The 19385-nt window shown below is 54.0% G+C and overlaps 6 protein-coding genes across 6 annotated transcripts; 3 read left to right on the top strand and 3 right to left on the bottom strand.

Annotated features, from left to right (window-relative positions):
* The first annotated feature begins 230 nt into the window (after positions 1-230).
* BP01DRAFT_78289 (homeobox domain-containing protein) lies at positions 231-2446 on the top strand. Its single transcript, XM_025580101.1, has one exon. The coding sequence runs from the start codon at positions 320-322 to the stop codon at positions 2144-2146; it is 1827 nt and encodes a 608-aa protein (XP_025435438.1). The 5' UTR covers positions 231-319; the 3' UTR covers positions 2147-2446.
* Positions 2447-3485: 1039 nt separating this feature from the next.
* BP01DRAFT_352929 (hybrid sensor histidine kinase/response regulator) lies at positions 3486-7780 on the bottom strand. Its single transcript, XM_025574051.1, has 6 exons — positions 7224-7780; positions 5994-7148; positions 5187-5936; positions 4095-5129; positions 3774-4035; positions 3486-3712 (listed from the first exon to the last, which is right to left on the bottom strand). Exons 1-6 carry the CDS (start codon positions 7280-7282, stop codon positions 3581-3583), a joined length of 3393 nt encoding a protein of 1130 aa, XP_025435437.1. The 5' UTR covers positions 7283-7780; the 3' UTR covers positions 3486-3580.
* Positions 7781-8757: 977 nt separating this feature from the next.
* BP01DRAFT_78406 (Gfo/Idh/MocA family protein) lies at positions 8758-10339 on the top strand. Its single transcript, XM_025580103.1, has 3 exons — positions 8758-9471; positions 9533-9697; positions 9761-10339. The coding sequence occupies exons 1-3, from the start codon at positions 8871-8873 to the stop codon at positions 10168-10170; spliced, it is 1176 nt and encodes a 391-aa protein (XP_025435436.1). The 5' UTR covers positions 8758-8870; the 3' UTR covers positions 10171-10339.
* A 1265-nt stretch (positions 10340-11604) lies between these two features.
* On the top strand, positions 11605-13898 carry BP01DRAFT_420407 (uncharacterized protein; the record flags this gene model as incomplete). Its single annotated transcript, XM_025579458.1, has 5 exons — positions 11605-12208; positions 12266-12480; positions 12531-13104; positions 13177-13744; positions 13794-13898. 5 exons carry the CDS (start codon positions 11605-11607, stop codon positions 13807-13809), a joined length of 1977 nt encoding a protein of 658 aa, XP_025435435.1. The 3' UTR covers positions 13810-13898.
* A 39-nt stretch (positions 13899-13937) lies between these two features.
* BP01DRAFT_352924 (alpha-keto acid decarboxylase family protein) lies at positions 13938-16130 on the bottom strand. The gene has a single exon (XM_025574050.1). It carries the CDS (start codon positions 15786-15788, stop codon positions 14076-14078), a length of 1713 nt encoding a protein of 570 aa, XP_025435434.1. The 5' UTR covers positions 15789-16130; the 3' UTR covers positions 13938-14075.
* A 325-nt stretch (positions 16131-16455) lies between these two features.
* On the bottom strand, positions 16456-17752 carry BP01DRAFT_379019 (uncharacterized protein; the record flags this gene model as incomplete). The annotated part of the gene is made up of 6 exons (XM_025577114.1): positions 16456-16733; positions 16791-16861; positions 16920-17293; positions 17350-17417; positions 17471-17507; positions 17570-17752. 6 exons carry the CDS (start codon positions 17750-17752, stop codon positions 16456-16458), a joined length of 1011 nt encoding a protein of 336 aa, XP_025435433.1.
* Between the last annotated feature and the right edge of the window lie 1633 nt (positions 17753-19385).

Below are 19385 nucleotides of genomic sequence, written 5' to 3'. Positions count from 1 at the left end.
ATAAGATTATTATACGTGTACATACAAATGCCTCTCTTCTTGTACACCGTAGGCTCCCGACTTGATGCCTGAGGCATTAAGATAGTGGGGGGGCGCATATTAGTCAGCTACTTGGTGGGGTAACTATTGTGGATTCACCGCTTTCTCAAAAGCGGTGAGTGATTCTTTGACTTCTTGATGGCAACTCTTTTGACGCTCTCTCTTTCTCTTCTTACTTCCACTTAATATTCCTCTTGTTGCCGTCAATTCTCATCGATCGGGAGTCGATCTAGTTACATTGTTCTAGATGTGATCTCATCGAGGCTGCTGGCATTCTGTGATGGACGACTTCTTGCCCGTAGATGACCAGCTGCAGTCCCCATCTTTCGAGACTTTTCTCGATGACACCAACTATTTCCTCAATCACTCACCAGGCTCTGGCGCATCATCGTGGAACTTCGCACCGTCTCCTGAAGTCGGCGCCAGCTTTTTAGATTGGGAGACGCTGGAAACTGCAGCATCGTTGTCATATCCAATCGATTACTCACCAATCGACGACCTCTCGCAGCAGTACAATTCATCCGAAGTCCTCTCCACCGAGAATCTATCGCAACACGATACTCTCGCATCTTTTGACAGCTTACCTGCAGCAGAGCCTTCTACTGCCATCCAGCCGGGTCCTTTGAGCGGCAATTTTGTCAGTGTCTCTCAATGGCTGGATGGTGCCTATCGACCTCCTGTGCCTTGCAGTTACTGCCATCGCCATCGCTTACAGTGTCTTATCCTGCGCACAACCTCTGCGAACCCCAATCCAGTAACCTCATGCTCCAGCTGTGTCGCCCTTTACCGCGAATGCAGTCTTGCGCAGGGCGAGAAGCGCCAGGCCGCAGGCTTCGAGACCATCTCTCCAGTCTTCGGTCATTTGCATGGCGTGACCGAAGAGCGCGACAGCGGATATCCTCACCCAACACTGGGGGGAGAAGCATCCCAGAAGGCAATGACCGATCCAGCCGATGCTGAGACGCAAATGAAGCCGCGTTTCTCGCGGAAAGGGGCTAAGATTCTGCGCGACTGGTTCTATCGCAATCAGCACTCTCCTTACCCGACCGACGAGCAACGTGCCGAATTCGCCAGGGAGACCGGCTTCACCGAGCGCCAGATCTCGAATTGGTTTGCGAATGCGCGAAGACGTCGGAAAATGGCTTTGCGAGCGTCGCGACCGAGCCCGGTCACTCCTGCTCCACGCGGCAGCTCCCCCATGCCGGTCTCACGATACACCTCGCTGACGCCTATGGAGCGATGGCAGAGATCTCCTCCCGACCAGGACCCGGTCTCGGAATCGGTGATTCAGGAAGCTATCGCTACTTCAGACTTGCCTCCGTCTGGAAAGGGTGCTTTCGGCCGGGCCGAGCGCACCGGAGCTGGTCGCCGGGGTGACGGTCATGCCTACTCGGTTTCAAGTGTGGACAGCGGACAGTTTGAGAGCGCCCAGTCCCACGCATCGTCCGACACGGTCTCTTCTGCAGCTTGGAGCTACAACTCCGAGGATCAGCTTCTCTTCCCCCTGTCGGATAGCCGGCGAGGACAACGACGCCACCAGTCTCGCCGCAGGCCCTCCTCAGTCCATTCACTTGGCGATCATCAGTACCAGTGCACATTCTGTCCTCGCTCCTTCAAGAAAAAGCACGACTGGTGCCGTCATGAGCTCAGTATGCATCTCTGTCTTGAATCGTGGCTCTGCACGATCAATACCTCCCCATCAGCCTTCCCAGATCAGGTGGAATGTGAATTCTGCGAGTTCCCGCGGCCATCACTGGCGCATCTCGAATCCCACGAATTCGGTGTCTGTGCGGACCGCCCAGTAAGTGAGAGGACTTTCACGCGCAAAGACCATCTCGTGCAGCATCTCCGCAAGTTCCACCGTTGCACGAAGATACCCGCAGCAAGAGTCGAAGGATGTCGCTCCACCCGCACCGCAGTGACCAGTCGGTGTGGCTTTTGTGCCGCGGTGATGCAGAGTTGGACCGAGCGGGCAAATCATATAGCCGATCACTTCAAGAAGGGTCTCCGGATGAGTGAATGGGTCGGTGGGTGGGGGTTGGATGATACGTCGTGCGCAATCTTGCGGGACGCTACCCTGCCCGTTCACAGCTGGTCCGCATCGTGAAGACGTTTTTGCTGGTCAAGTATGTAGACTGTGGCGGGGTCTGCAAATCGGCCTTCTTCTCATGGAGCGGTCAGACGAGTAAATCTGGGTAACCACTTTTCGAGACGTCATAGGTGACGAGGAGCGCGGCTCGGCATTTTCGAGCTTCGATCTCTTACCAACCCATGTCTACCCACGGCTCTACATGGCAAATCGAACTGCCATAGACAGCTGCCCTCGGGAACCTGCTCCTCCACCCCTGGACTCGACAAGTGACGACTGACCATCGATCCTCTGACCGTAGAACCTATCTATAAACAGGGGCCGTCGTGACGGAAGTACTGCATGTGAGCACCGGCGCCGCTGTCGCTTTAGTTGACAACCCCATGCAAGGCCACTGGATGTATGTCATTCTCCAGGCCTCAGATGTTGAAGTCGCGAGTCTCAAGAATAAGTCTCTGAGCTATCTTGACGAACACAATTCAGTCTCTACTACAAAAGTAAGTGAATAGATGTCGAGAGGCATCTGCCTCCCTTGTCGGCATATTGGACCCAAACCGGCTCGGCTGTACTGGTATGTAGGATGCTAAATAGCTCCCTCGATACCTTGCCTCGGAATCCATCATCCAATTTTTTTTTCTGAAGAGATTGATGAAAGCCTCTTCTGGTGGAGCTCAATCACTAGCGACATTTCCATTGCAGACTTGCTAAGAATCACGAGGAAACTCCTGTTTGGCCAGCTATTCCCAGCTGGGGAACGCCTACCAAGCTGTATCGTGTATGTACTATCATGGATAAGATTACTAAGGCCTGACAACATCTCAAAGGCGAAAAAAAATCACAAAACTACCAAGTCTAATCGCTGAAAGGAGAGTAGAGATGTACAACCCCTTAGAAAAAACGAGAGTTGGACGCCCAACATATCGAACACAAGAAATCAGTATAGTGAAGAAGGTTGACGGTAGCCCACTTCCACCAACTTCAGCTGTAGTGCAATTGTGCAACTGCCATTATATACAGGTATGTACTTGAACACTTATCTACAAACGAAGGATAATGTGACAGGAGAAACGATATGCGTCCCGGAGACTACATCGCAGCGATATTTAGTCCTGGACCAGTGAAAAATGGTTGTAGACCGTCTACATCTAAATGGCGCGGGTGGTGAATGGCCGTACATCATACATAACCATGACTGATTAGGTGATTTTCATGACTTTTTTCAGCCCGCTCAGGGAGACGGGCTTCACCAGGTACTCGTCGACGCCCGCGGCCAGCGCCTCTTGCTGCTGGTCCGCCGAGCCGAGACCGGTGACTGCAATGATGCGGGTGGGAATGAGGCCCATCTTCTTTTCGTACTGACGAATCTGCTCGGTGGAAGTGATGCCGTCCATCACAGGCATGGAGATATCTGGAAGCTTCGGTCAGCAGGGCGCTTGCAAAGACTGGATAGGGTCAATAAACGGACTTACCCATGAGGACGAGATCGTGGCGACGAGTGGAGTCTTTGTACGTGTTGAGTGCGATAAGCCCGTTGGAGGCTGTGTCATAGCTGCAGCCGAGTTTGCGGATAAATGTGGCGAGGATCTGTGATTCGGCGTCAATGAACACGACAACCATCAATGAAGAGAAGAACAGCAGTGCTTACCTTGAGATTAATCTCATTGTCATCCACGATCAGTACATGGACATCTTTTTGTGGTTTGGGGGGAGGTGAGGTGGATTGGTGGGTATCAAGCGGCGGAGCCGACGGCAGTGGCATGCTTGGGAATGATTCGGGAGTGGGGGAAAGTGTAGGATCAACCGTAGGCGGGGACAGTGGCGTTTGGCATGGTGTAGGATTCTTGATGTACTCGTAGTATAGAAGGAGTATGCGAGTGAGAATTTCGTCGAATTTTCGAGGTCCGAACCTGGAATGCGGTGAGTCTGAGGTCCAGCCAACAGCGATCTTCGTAGAATGACGACTTACGGCTGTGAAACACGAATCATATTCGGGGCCAGAGTATCGCGGACCAATTCCTGGTCACTGTCGAGAACAAGGAGGAATTTAAATCCCCCCAAAGCGCCCATAGACGGCTGCAACTTGCCGGCCGCCATGGCTCTACTCAGGCTTTCCTCTTCAATCACGGCAACTTCACCCTTTGCATCGGCTAGCGACTCAGCCTGGGTCAGACTCCAACCAGGCTGTTTTAGAAGGGCTGAGGTCAATGAGCTGCGGATGGCCAGCTTGCGCTTGGCTTCCGCTGGCAAGATTCCAGTTGGAACTTCCCGAGGGTGCGGGTAGCTGTCGAAGCCCACTAGGGAGAACCTCAGCGGAGCGGTCGGTATAGCGGGAGGTGAGACTACCCCAGGGCCGGGCGCTGCATTTCCGAGGCTTGAACCCAACAGACGCACAGGAATGTAGATATCGACCTGCGTGCCAATACCTAGCTCACTGCGCACGTTGATGTGCCCGTCGAGGGATGAAACCAATTGCCGGACAATGCTGAAGCCCAATCCGAGCCCTTCCGAGAGAGAATCCTCCTGTGCAAATGGGGAGAAGAGCTTATGCTTCAAGAAGTCGGGGGCAATCCCACGCCCAGTGTCGGTAACGGTCAGGTGAGCGAAGATCGATTGCGGATCGGATTTGCGCCGGGCTTTGGAAAGTGAGACCTCGATGAACCCTGTTTTGGTCCACTTCAAGGAGTTTCCCAGGAGATTCATGACGATACGCCGCCAAGCCCCGGCCACGGACTGCACAGTCCACGCCTGACGGTCCTGCACACGCACCACCACCGTCAATTCGCCGTCCTGGAGCGTCGCATTGGAAGGGGTGTGCATCAGACGTCTTGTGAGCGGACTGATCGTCCGACCCAGTCGCTGGCCGGTATATTGCACGTCGGTCACCTCTTCGATCAAGGCATCCAGATCGAAAATGGTCATGAGGTTGACCGATGATGAATTGTTGGACGATTTATTGACCTCCTCTCCGGTGGTCAAGTTATTGATCTTAGCAAAGTCGAGCCTGCAATCAGTCAGTAAAGACCGACATCGACATGACGACGTCATATGAAGGACTTACAGATGATTCAATGTATCAAGCAGAGTCAACCCGCAGCTTTGCACCATGCTCATCCAGTGCGCTTGGGAAGGGTCTAATGGACTCGTCTGCAACAATTCCGCACAGGCCAAAATGCCATGCAAGGGCGAGCGTAATTCATGACTGACTGAGGAGATGAAGGCGGACTTGGAGCGCTGAATGGTGGCCCAGTCCACTCGCGCGACTTCAGAAATGATCGAATCACCAAAAACCTTGAAGTAATGTAGTTCTTCCATGTCGAGGGCGCGATCGCTACCGCGGGTCCAGACAAGGGTTCCGGCCAGCCAGCGTGAGCGGTTCCAATCCCATAATGGATAGAAAAGCACGCTGTAGGCCTCAGGGAAACACTGCTTCAATTCAAGGCACAGACGCGTGGCATTTGTCTGTGGTGCCTCCGAGGACGGACTCGATGAATCGTCCGAGGGCGTCTCTCGCATGGAAGGTGTCGACGATCTCGCAGTGGCCAGTTCCTCGTGGAGATTGATGAACTGGCCATGAGGGTAGACTGCTACAAGACGGTTCAACAAGTCTTCGGTCACCGGGTTCGATTCACTGCAAGCGGCTACTGAAGGATGGCGCGCCTCTCCTAGGATATCACAGGGTCTTTCGGCAGCCTTGGAGAGTGAGCCAACCCCGGCTAAGTCAGCCGGGCTCGGATACGGATCGGCAAGGAATTCAGGATTGGCGGAGGTTGGGAGCGGCTCCCAAGAACCTACATGACCCGGTCGGACACTACCACTTAATTAGTCTAGCATATTCCAGTCGGTTTCGAGAAAGAACAACACTCACACTCCGGAGTTGCTGCGAGAGGCATCAAAGAAGACTACGCCATCCAGGTCCATCGAGTCACGCAAAGTGGCGCTGGCCCGCGCGAAGATGCGCGCCAGGTTGTCCGACAAACTCGGTGGGTTCCGTACCGAGACCGCTGGGAAGTCCGAGCGTTCGGATGCTCCCACGACCGTATCCCGGGGATCGCACAGCTCATCGTCGGCACTATGGTTCGTGGATCGAGGGGCTGGATTGACCGAGGTTGACGCGCTGCTTCGTTCTGAACACGTGACCGCGGAGAATAGTGATGTAAGCTCCCCCGTCAATTCCGAAGCACTGGAGGGATGCCCTGTGGGTGGCTCGGGGGCATCGGGCGGGGATTCGCTCTCAAGCCATTGAGGCGCTTCTGACTCCGTGGAGGAAGATGAGGAGTCACTTGGCACCGTTACCGGCGGCACTTCCGTTGGATCAAATTCGGAGTGTCCCTTCACAAAGCTGGTCAACCCTTTGACCAGGCTTTCGGCACGACGGTGATAGTGGGCGATCCGGACATGTTCCAAATGACCTGAAATGGCATCGGCGATTTCGCGCAGGGTGGCGATATCGGCATCTCCAAAATGGTCGCGAGGATGGTCATCAATGACGCAGAAGGTGCCGAGCACGTAGCCTGCGGGGCTGTAAATGGGGACCTCAGCGTAGAAGCGAAAGTACGGCCATCCGACGACGTAGGGACGATCCTTGTAGAAGTCTTCCTTGGTGAAATCTCGAACGACGAAGCGGGAGAGATTGGCGGTAAGATTGGGCGAGTCGACTATTTTCGAAGCATCTTGACCGGTGAAAAGAGCGATGGAATGGGGACAGACGCCCCAGATCAGGTCGAGGGTACGCACTCCTAGATAGATCCCATCGTCCGGGTCGTGTTGGTCATTGTTCCGCAAGGAGATAGATTTGGTAGCTTCAGCGATAATGTACTGGTTCACGCCGTCAATGATGGAGACAAAGGAGCGGTTACAGCCAAAGCGATATACGCCCAACTGGGCCAGCGCGGTCAGGGTGATATCAGAGGAAAGTCGAGCCTCTGGGAGAACACCATCGTCAGGAATGTCGAGGTTGGAAGTGTCTTGGGAGTCGGCGGCTGCCAAGCGGAGAGGAGGACGATCAACAGTACAATAGTATCTGTGGGATTGAGGATAGACTAGATGAGCACAAGCCCATATTGTTTGAAGCTGTACGGGAAGTATACTACTATACCTAGATAGATCACGAATGCGCTCTCGCTCCGCCTCCGGGTGGTGCAAGGACGCTGCCATCGCGCACACAGCCCGTTTCACATCGCCTTCCTCCAAGAGGGGGGAGAGAAACGAGGGGCGGAGGAGGCGAGAATGTGACGAGGGATCCGATCCAGTCTCAAGACTGCAGAAAAAAAATTCAATGCGGGGGAGAGATGAATCAAGGGTGGAGGAGGGCTGAAGCAAACAGGAGGGTCGAGAAGCAGAGTCACAAAGACGATATAGAAGAGAGTGACAGAAGGACTAAGGAAGGGGTCGGTGATCCAGGCGAGAGAAGCGGAAGGCGGCGCCAACAATGGATGGATAAATGGATGGAGTCTGTCTAGATCACCAGCAAAATACACAGACCAACCAGGGAAAAATGCTAGAAAGAAGCGAAAGGTCAGGGAAAAGCGGGTGGAGTTGCAGAGGAGAGACGGAAGAGGAGGAGGAAGTGGAGGTAAGCGAAAGCGCCTGAGGCCACCAGAAGTTTCAGTTGCGTTCTGGAGAAGGAGTACAGAGTACGGAGTAGGTAAGTAGACAGTAGTAAGAGTTGAAAGTCTGCAATCCCAGAAACTGGTTTGACTGACTGACTGACACACACCCACACCCACACACACACTGGGCACTGTCCGGCAGAATCATGAGTCACCGCCCTGATTTCCCCTCGCAGAGTGAGACCGCCCGATCAAGTGGGAGTTCTGGTTGCTAGCCGGCCCGGCCGAGAAAATCTAGACCGGGATCGACTTCCATGCAATCACATGAGGCGACGGACTCATGGCCTGAAGAGGTTAGTCGGGCGTCCAGCCCAGCCCACTGCAGTGATGGCAGTGACCGTTTGGTGGTCGCTTTGTGGTTGACCTCGTTTGCCGGGTGGCCCAATCCGCCAATCACTATCCATTTTATCATCTCTGACTCAGGCCAGAAATGTCAGCCTTAGGCATCCACTTGAGCAGCCCGGGCGCCCCCTCAAGCCACAATGAGATCATCACGGCATCAGTTTTCCTGGGCTGTTCTGGCCTGAATTACCAGGCATACCACATGTACTCGTAGTAAAATTCATAATAATAATAATATACCTACGCACTGCCTACATTCTGGCTTGGTGATCCCTCAAATATCCTCAACGACGGCACCCAACGTCTGAACGTCTGATATCATTACTTACCTCATCGTACATCAAACACCGAATGGAATCACTCAATCATTCTCAGATTCGGAAGTCGTCGTGCCACATAATTTCACGGTATTGGCACTGGGTTCAGTACACAGTCCTTAGCACCTCATGCACGACTCAGTCCGAAGAATCTTGGCCTCTACTGGTGCCCCGGCTCGGATCGAACCCCAACCCTCCTTCCCCCCTCCCCCCAACTGGGGCACTCTGTCTCGACAGCGGACAGTGATTGAGTTTCTTGGACCTGATCATGTTCTCTGCTTTTTATTTTTTTCGACTTCAAAAGTTCGGTCATCACATGGATTGATAAGCCAGCCTTGGTCAACGCAACCGACTTCAATCTGATTTCTAATCACCATGCGGGATTGCTCTCACCCCGCATTCCATACTATATCTACCGGGACATGGTGAGTTGATGTGGCAAACCACCTACCCCAGGGTATCCCCAGGGCATGCATGATATTCAGCTCCATGCCTACTCGTACTGCGATCATCGGGCTCTCGGCCACGGCCACTACTTCCTGGGCTGCCAATGCCCATTTGCCGGGTCTTCGCCGGTCTGCGCAGTTCCAGATCGCCGCGCTCTGTAACAGTAGTCTATCGGCTGCAGAAGCTGCCATCGAGGAATACCAGTTGGATGCCTCTAGCGTCACTCCTTATGGCAGCCCCATCGATCTGGCGGCGGATCGCACGATCGATCTTGTGATTTGCAGCACCCGAGTCGATCGGCACTATGAGACCGCTTTGCCCATGATTCAGGCAGGCAAAGCTACCTACATTGAGTGGCCCATTGCCGGCAATGCGACCCACATCGAGGAGCTTCTCACCGCCGCGCGCAGGAGTGGCTCACCAGTCGCGGTGGGGCTCCAGAGTCGATTTGCACCGCCCGTCCGTCGGATCCGAGACCTTCTCGAGTCAGCCTCGCTGGGCCGATTGTTGAATACTGAGGTTCGAGCCTTTGGAGGCACCCTCGATCGCGAATTTCTTCCCCCCGGATTGGCATATTTTGCCCAGCGCTCCGTTGGCGGGAATCCCATCACCATCGGTTTCGCCCATGGTAAGTAGGCATATTCTCTTGAAAAAAACTTTTAGACACAGCCCTAGATACTAAGTAGTAGACACAGTCATTGACTTCGTGCAATCTGTTGTGGGGGATGTGATCCCTGAGACCGACCATATTCAATTCCAGCTTCAGCGCCCGGACATTCGGGTGCGCGATCCCACTACAGGGTCTGTCGTGGAGACCATCCGATCGGATGTGCCTGATCTTGTCAGCCTCCATGGTAAGTGGCGTTCGTCTTCGGGAGCTGGAACCACACGGGGGCTTAATCGATGACCATTTATAGGACACTTGCCAGCATCAGCCCACGTGGCTCCCCAGGCTAGTCTAGTCGCCTACTTCAGTCGGGGCCAACCCTATCCGGGGGACCCGCAGCTGGAATGGACCTTGACTTGCGAACAAGGCGCAATTCGTCTGACTGCCCCTGCCGGCATTGTGCTGGGCGCAAACACCTATGCAGAGCCAGTGACGATCTCTCTGCATCGCTTCGACACGGGGGAGACAACACCAGTCCCGTGGGCATGGTCACCAGAGCAGGAAGAGCTGCCCGTTAGTGCACGGTCGGTCCAGAGCTGCCTGCTGAGCTTGGCTGAAGGCAATTCCGATGGGTATGTCTCGCTGGAACAAGCCGCTGCACGGGCACGGCAAATTGCGCGCTGGCTGGACTCGTTCCCAGCGGGAAGATGCGCAGTGTAGGGAAGTAGTAGTAGAGGCGAGTCTTGTGTGGACGACCGCGCGTGCTGCGGTGAAATATATGCCAATGCCATACATGGTGTCCCTGGTAGTCAAGGCTTATCGACTGGACCCGGAAACATTTTCCCTCAATACCAAGTAGTAATCGGCGCTATAGCAGCCGCCATTATGCATGAATTCTCGCAATACGCATTACAAGTGCCTTCACCGCATCACATCAATATCCGCAGTCAAGTAACTTTTCCAACTTGACTGTATTGCTTCACTGATTCATCCAATACTCGGAAAGTGCCTTGATGCTGCTTCCTACTCGAGAGAAGAGCTTAGCGAATTCAGAAGGTAATTCTACCCTAGCCAGTCGCTGGTCAGTCATGTGGTGAAGGTACTAAGCAAAGGCCCTTTTTGCAGGATGGTGGCTGCTATCCGTCGTAGGGACCGTCTGGTTTCATTTCAAGAGGAAAGTCGCACGCCAATCAGGAGCTCACAGTCTATGCATGGATTGAAGAGGTTCGACTTCGACCTTGCCTTACTTTTGTCCCCCATCCTCCAATTCACTCAAAGTATCCCGCTGCAGGTACAGTACGAGGTGCAGGGCGGGCCAGGGGCTGCAGGACTTTAACACGAGCCTCAGACTTCTTGGCTTAGGGCCTTATTCCTTAATCGCAGATACATTCGAGTCCAAAACTCTCAGGTGGAAACCGAGTGACAACGGTGTGCCGCTGATCAGGGATTATGGCCCCCACCCCCTGAGGCTCAGAAACAGACGCGATGATCAACGGTCAATCTAGGGTTTCCGCTTTGGACCATCACGACCGGAGCAACCATCTACAATTCTAACCCACTGGCCCAATGATATTGTACGTGGAGCTTTTTTATTCTTTATAGTTTATCTATGTGCATGAGGTACTAATCAGCACTCTACTACAGCACTGGCCTCGCCTCCGCCAAATTGCTAGTCCAACTGGTATCTACACTTGTCTCTCTGATCCGCGCACGTTATGCAGCCCCTATGCGGGCATCACAAAACGTTTTACGTGACGAAGAGGATACAAGTTCTGGTAACTTGAATATGTTCGAATGACCTTCCTGGGATTCACAAACATGTAGTGGAGATTGGGGGCCAGGTACCAACTGTGGCGTGGCCATGCCATCGACTCTGGACTTGGCCCCAAGGATGAAACCGCGCGGCTGGCATAGCAGTAAGAGCACCACAAGACAGGAGGGAAATCACTTCTGCTGCATGGATGATGCAGTGGTGATTCTAGGGTATATATAAATCCCCATGGACGGCAGTTTAGGATAATCTATCAACGCACCGTCAACACTCGTTTTGCATAATTGCAACCCACATTCATTTAGTACTCTTCCGATCAACGTTCATTCAATATCTCTGCAATTGACACTCCTTTGATTATCCGGGAAACAATTCGATTCAAGATGGGGCCATCCAAAGCAATCGCTCTCAGTCTTCTCCTTCTAAGTTCCTGGGCATCAGCCTCTGCCATTCCCGTCCGAGCCCGCGCTGCTGCGTCCTCGTCTGCCGTGGCTTCTGCCTCGTCGGCTCAAGCAACCTGTGGATGGACTTACTTCCTGAACGTTGACAACACAACCACCGAAGATGATGATGATGATGATGATGATGATGATGATGATGATGACGACGACGATGACTCCACTACCACCACCACCACGAGCAAGCGCGCTGAGCACGAGCTGCACCAGCTTGCCCGTCGCAGTCGCATCACCAACAGTTATAACGACGGCAAGTGCACTCTGGGGACCAAGATCTATAAACCGCCGTACCCTGGCCCTGCCGCCCTGGCGAAGGAGCAAGGAGACGCCTTTTTGGGGTACTACATCCCCAAGCTGGATCAGTGCCCGGCGGGGGCCGTGACCTACGACGTCCTCCCCGATGATACTGACCTGACGGATACGGTGGCCGCTTACTGGGACTCGGCCACTGCGGGCACCGGGCAGAAGTACATTGCTCTGGGCTCCAAACCCTCGAAAACGGATTCCTACATCAATGTGGACCATGTTTGTAAGTCCTGTGCGAAAGAGCCCATCGGAATGTGCAACAGCTGACCCCACCTCGCAGATGAGCTGAAGATTGTCGACAGCTTCTTTTCGGCCATGATCAAGAAGTACAACTTCTGCGACAGCTTCAAAACCTTCTTCCTCACTCAGGATAAGGAACACCCGATGGCGAATGGGATCAAGACTCGACTTCAGCGCCTCTATGCCATGCTGCCCAGCAACACCTACCTGGACTTTGTTGCCATGGACAATCAACTGAACAGTGTGAAGGCGCCTGTAGGTTGATCCCTCGCACTGAGAACTGACGCCAATACTGACCACGGTAGATGTTCGACGAGAATCTCAGCGGAATGCAGAGCCCCAAGGGCTCGACACCTGCCCAGGAGGCCAGCAACGCCCTGTCCATCATCAACACCATGGCCACGGTGATCTCGATGCTCCGCGATAACAAGATTGCGCAGGTCTTCAAGACGACCAACAAGCGCATCTACGAGGCCTTCCTGGGCATCGACCAGCTCGCTACTGGCTGCAACGACCCCATCCCCGGAAACGGCTGGGCCGACTCATACTCCAGCTGGATGGAGGAATTCCTCTCGGCGCAGGCCACTGCCGTCTCCTCGCGACTGGCCTCGATCTCCGCCCAGGTGACTCCCACCACCGATGCCTCGGGACAGAAGAACGCCCTCGGGCAGGGTTTGGACGCCTTCAACGCCAAGTACCCGACTGCTTCCTGGACTTGGGATGCGAAGCAGCTGCTGGACTTCTCCGCCCCGAGCGCCATCGCTTTTGCTAAGCGTGGAGCGGAGAGCAGCGTCGCTGCCTGCACGCCCACTCCCTCGATGTCAGCCTCATCCAGTGCGGCGGTTTCCACTCATGCTGGCTCCTCGACTCTTGTGACGGGTAGGTGGTTTGTCTCTGACGATCTTGGCTTGCTTCTAGTATGCTGATTGAATACTGATGTATGGTTCTTAGCCTCGCACACCAGCAACCTCGTGACTTCCAAGGTGGCTACTCACACTCCTGAGACCACCGCAACGGAGACCTCGACGAATGTGCACGCCTCGACCAGCGTCAAGTCCGAGACCTCGAAGGCGGTGACTACTACCCACACAGTCCCATCCTCAAGTGCCACCACCGAGACTGCTCCGAGCGTAGCGGTTACCACCACCCAGACCACCGAGACGCACACTTCGACGACCCCGTCCACTACGTCTACTCCTTCCACTACTTCCACTACTTCCACCACTTCCACTCCTTCCACTACATCTACTACATCTACTACATCTACTACATCTACTACATCAACAACCTCCACTACTTCCACTACTTCCACTACTTCGACCACTTCGACCACTTCGACCACTTCGACCACTTCGACTTCGACGACCTCGACTTCCACCACCTCAAGCAAGACTACAACCACCGAAGCCACCAAGACCACCACCACCGCAGCCGAGGAGACCACCACCACGACCAAGTGCAAGACCGCCTCCCAGTGCCCCCGATGCAGTCTTCTGAAGAAGGGCAAGTGCAGCGGAGGGTAAGTCCACCATCGATTTCCTGTGAGGGACGAAACTAACAAGTTCCAGGGTGTGCAAGTGCTAGATGACACAGAAGAACTCAACCAGTCGAAGGTCTCATTATCCACATGAAAGAAGGGAGACTGCAAGCCAAGGGGGAGAAATAAGTTACAGTACAAAGCCCAATTCGAACAGAACGAAGACTACAATTTTGCCTGCGGTAGCATTATATTATGGTGCAATACTATCTTAATTTCTTCTAGAAAGAGGATTCAAAATGCATGATGTAAACCGGAGACAGTCGGAAAGGTCTTGCAACGGGGCAAACAAAAATACTGTATGTACTGTAGGTTAAGCCGTCTCCGCCGCAATCTGCTTCTCCATGATCACCTTCAACAGTCCCTCCACATCCTCCTTCTCCATAAACACCTCCACCCAGCGCAATCCCTTCCCATTCTGGATCTCCTCCCGTTGCAGCACCTCGTCCAACTCCGCCCAGGTGTTGGCCTGGAAGCTGTTCTTCGCCCCGTGGCCTTCCGCCGCGCCGAAGAAGTCGGCCGCCAGCGAGTGCCGCCAGCGCGCCACATCGTTGTACGCCTGCTTCCGGCCGTGGATCGCCCGCTCGATCGTGTACCCATCGTTGTTGATCAGGAAGATCACCACATCCAGCTTCTGCACGAGGATCGTGCTGAGCTCCTGCACCGTCATCTGCAGACTCCCGTCGCCGATGAAGAGCACCGCCCGCGTGGGTTTGTCCGGGTTCCGCTCGCGTTGCGCCAGCGCAGCGCCCAACGTGGCCGGGAGCATGTAGCCAATGGAGAGCCAGGTGATGGCGCCGAACAGTCGCGTTCCCGTCGGCAGGGTGAAGTCGCGGCCGCCGTAGCTGGCTGTGCCAGTCTCCGTGAGGACCACATCCCCGGGCTGGAAGAGGGAGTTCACGCGGCGGTAGAAGTGCTTCTGGGTGATCCGGCCGGTGGGCGGGAGGGACTCGTTGGGCACGACGGTCTTCGGGGGTGGGTTGGCTGGCTGCGAAATGCGATCGAAGTCGAGGGTCTGGACTAGGCGCGTGACGATAGCGGGCGAGAAGTCGCGGTACGTCTCGTCGCCGATACGCACCGCCTTGTCGGTGAAGGTGATGGAGGTGGCGGGGTTCGGGAGGGTCTGGAAGCCCAAGGTGTTGGTGTCGGTCGGGTGCGATCCGAACTCTAGGATAAGGTCCGCCTGGTCGAAATAGGTTTTGTGGTCGGGGTTGCCGAGTGGACCAGCGTAGTTGCCGTAGACATAGGGTTGATGTTCGTCCACCAGACCTTTGCCGGAGACGGTGGTGAAGGTCGGCCAAGCGGTTTTGCGCAAGAGGGTGTTGATTTCGTCGAGGATGCCCATCGCACGGCTTTCGCCGTCGACGAGGATGAGAGGTTGTTTGGCGTGGTAGATGCGGTCGGCAATCCGACTGAGGACGGTACTCTCGTGCTTAGTGGTTGGGGCCGGCGGGCGCCGGATCGGGGAGGTGAGATTGGCAGCCGACACCAGGACTCCAGGCATGTCGTCCGGGACCTCGATGTAGACCGGACGGCTGTGAATCAGCGCTTGCTGCAGCACGGTGTCGATTTGCTCGGGCACGGTGCGGGGGTCGTTGAGGTTGGTCTGCGCCACCGTGACATGGGCGTGCATGGCTGCGAAGCGCCGGTACTCGCCGTCAGCAAAGGTATGATGTACCAGAGAGCGCGATTCCTGTGCAGGCCGGGGTGGCGTCCCCACGATGTGTACCACCGGCGCCCGCTCTGCGTAGGCACCGGCGATTCCGTTGACGGCGGACAACTCGCCCACTCCGAAGGTGGTGATGATGGCGGACATACCGGCCATACGCGCGTACCCATCTGCAGCGTAGGCGGCGTTGAGCTCATTGCAGGTTCCCACCCAATGTAGGCCCGAGGGATCGACATAGTCCAGCAATTTCAGATTGTAGTCGCCAGGAACGCCGAAGAGGGACTTGACTCCGAGCTGCTGCAGTCGGGTGAAGAGGTAGTCCGCGAGGGTGATGGTGCTGCTATCGGGTGTAGCCATGATGTGAAGCTGATGATGAGGATTAAGCTGAAGGTCGAGAGAGGAGGAAAATCAAGGGAGCAGAGAGCACAGCACAGGAGAGATGGACCTTAAATTGGGGAAGTTGAGGGGAAGTTGGAGAAACAATGGCCGAGGCTGCACCGAAGCGAAGCGATCTTATCGCCGATAACGAGGTGGGGGGGGATGCTGCTGCGTAAGGCGTGGGGAGGCGGTAACTAAGGCGTGCTGATGGACCACCAACGGTTCATTCAGTAAGAACATAAACGTAATCAGCAGGGTAAGACACAAAGGTAGAACATTGTCATCAGTGTGACACAGGCTCACTAACTAACCATCATGAGGAATGCGATAAGTGATGTGATTGAATCTTTGGTGGTTTGCTGAATGGATTCATTTCTTAATCCCATCCAGCAGGCGGTGAAGATTCCCCGCTTATCGTCGTCCTTTATCGGCCCCGGCCTGCCTCACGTGCTGTCCTGCTTTGGCCGCGGCTATCCGCTTTCCTCTTGGCTCCCTCTCACCTTCATCCTACATTGCCTACATCTGATATCACTAACGAGAGAGCAATTTGTGCGGGTCTCAAGCATTCTCTATTACAAAGTGGATAGTCCGATCATCCAGCCATACTGAAGAAAGTATAATTGATATACACCCGGAATAGACAATCTCAAACCTCCTCCCGCTCGCTGGCAGTGCTCGTGTTGGTCAAGCGGGAACTATCAACCCGCAACACCGTGGTGGAATAAATATCCTGCTTATTCATTGTTGTGGTCTTCGGCTTAGCGGAGGGGGGCAGAGACTCTGCATCTTTTCGCCACGAAAGATTCTTGCTCCACTCGGGGCGAGGTAGCATGGTGAAGATGGGCCGCATGTTGGACAGACAAGCAGCAGTGATCCCCATCATCGGCTCGATACACGTCCAAACACTTGCGGGGACTTGGTCATCTGTGAACTAGTCAGGGACAATTCTCCTACCATCCTGTGCCCAGGACATCAACTTACAGGTGATATCGCCTCCCGATTTCGAGAGCTGAATCATCACCACCAACCGCACGATATCGAAGGCCAGAGTCCTGCAAGAGTTAAGGGTCAGGACTCATCTTCTGCACCCGAAAGAATCGGGACACTTACGTGGTACCAATGAGAAAAATACCAGACAGCATGACCTTCTGCGATCGGGATATCTGCAACTCCCACACTGCTTTCATCGGCAACACGAGGATGATGGCGTCAGTCAGGATATTTGGGATCTGGAGACCATAGTAGAACTGAGCCAGGTTGATGCATCCTCCTGGTAGAGTGGGCTCCCAGAGCTTCCGGAATGGTAGACAGGTGACTGCGCCGATGAGGCAGCACCCAAAGCACCAGAGAATCACTATACAACCAACCACGTTGGCAGCCATAATCATCGGACCCCGAGAGAAGATCCGTTGGTACAGTGCCAGAATGGAAAGCTTGACGAAGGTGATACACAGCGTATACAAGAATGTGCCGGTCGACAGGGTCTATGAGATTTGAGGTCAGGACACAATCCAAATGGATACTAGGAAAGGGGAACGACCTTCATGTAGACCACGAGCTGCTCAGGAGATACGTAGATGATGTGAGTTCCCAGACCGTTGTACAGAACTAACTTCCCATCAGCAACACACCCACATGGCAACCTCAGCTTGGGGACATACGAACGACTCCCGCGACCGTGATGCCATATTCGAAGACCTGTCAGTCATGGCCGGTTAGCATGGAGGACGAAGAGGCTCCGACCGCGGTTTAATACTCACCAGAGCAACAATGATGAGATAGTCATCCAAAAAAACCCTGGTGCGAGTGAGATACCGACACCAAAGGCGCAATGCCACAGCTAATGTCGAGATGACCAACGCAAAACAACTAGCTGTGATCACCACATGCCGCAGGTCATCAAGCTTGTATCCCTTGTCTCCCTGCGTCAGTGTACTCTTCATCATGTGGATTGAGACTCTGCAGGTGGATTGAAAGTCATACAACAGCGCGCAAAATGGTCTGCCGGGATGGGCTGGGGAATTGCAGGATATTAAACGTAGTATGAGAGACTCATAATCCTGCTCGAGTAGCCTCAGTCGAAATCTCCCCCCTGGAACTTAATATCATTCTGAGGCAATCGCTGCAAAGCATATGGCAGCCATTGCTCTGCATTGCGACGATGAGTGCCGCCACCGTTGTTGGTCAGGAGGGATCGATCACTCCGATGCGGTCGCTTCAGCCGTGCAGGGCTGTCATTCTGTGATCTATCATGAGCATAATCTATCTCTCTAACTCCTTACAGGCCCTGGATGAGAAGGGCTCCTGCCGAAGATCGGTACTCATAGCACCGCATTGGGTCCATGCATGCACATACATCATATTCCTCATCCCAAGAGGCATAACGGAGCCGATGTTCGCGACGAACCAGTCAACATCGATAATCGGAGAAAGCAGGATCTCTGGCGATGTGAGAAGTTGATGTCATCATTTAGAAGCTTGCTGGCTCAATCCAGGTGAAACGGTTTGTCAATGACTTGTGGCTCTCTCCCGCGCCTTTCAGTCTATCAATCATATTTCGTCGACTGGCTCTCGGCCCTTCGCATCTCCACATCGAGGTCCCCAAGATGAATTAGAATGTCATCGGAGAACCCCTGCATGAGCATCTTCTTCTACAATGGGCGGGATTTCTCCACTGATGAATACCCAGATACCAGTCACCCCAGAACCAGGAATACCTCGCCCCGCACCGCAAGTGATAAACATACTCATCTACAATGTGGCAGTCTCATGCAAGGGATAGCTGGCCACCTTCCGGGAATTCATTGTCGATACTGACACCTGTTCCTGGCATGATCGCTTATTCTTATTCGTACTATCTTCAACGATAGTAAAGAAGAAAACGGTTCCGAGGAGCAACCCTGATTTTGTCCTCCGCATTCTTCACAAAATCCCTTCTTCGGTTAATGGGGTTGATTCCCCTTTTCTTTGCAGCTGATCCTGCAACGGGCTACTTCCAAACAGAGGCCAGTCAGCTGCGTTCAATCAACATTTCTAGTAATCTCCGCGGGACCGGTAGACTGGTTCTGTAAAGCCCCTCCCACCTATTCGGTCTCGACTGTTCGATCTCGAATGCGTCAATAATGAAATGGAATCTCGGGAAAATCTCTGGTCTCAAGGTTGTTCCATGACAGTTCCTTCAGAGTGGGTCGTGCCTTCCTGATGATTGACCTGGCATGAGAATCGACTTCCTGTCAAGACGAGATCCCAACAGGTTGTTGTGAAAAAGCTTGAAGGTTGCAATGCCAGCCTCGAGTTTATCCGAACCCATCAAGTCGCCAAGGCTCAGGAGAGGCAAGAGACACCATACCCCAATTTGAAAGATACTCAAATCCACCCGCCTCCGGTCCTGATTTGGATCTCTGGGGTACGGCAAACACTTCAAGGCATGGAGCTACAGCTGGGAATCGCGGAGAAGTGAACCATGGATGTTGGTGAGACTGAAGCCCGACGACATGCGCCTTGTCGTCACCACCCGAACTCTGATCCATGAACATCATTTTCTAATCTTGTCCTCCACGGTATCTTGCCGAACCA

Source organism: Aspergillus saccharolyticus, assembly GCF_003184585.1.
Source record: "Aspergillus saccharolyticus JOP 1030-1 unplaced genomic scaffold BP01scaffold_2, whole genome shotgun sequence".
Lineage (NCBI taxonomy): Eukaryota > Fungi > Ascomycota > Eurotiomycetes > Eurotiales > Aspergillaceae > Aspergillus > Aspergillus saccharolyticus.
The sequence above is the reverse complement of the archived record's forward strand: the minus strand, read 5'-3'. Positions and strand labels throughout refer to the sequence as shown.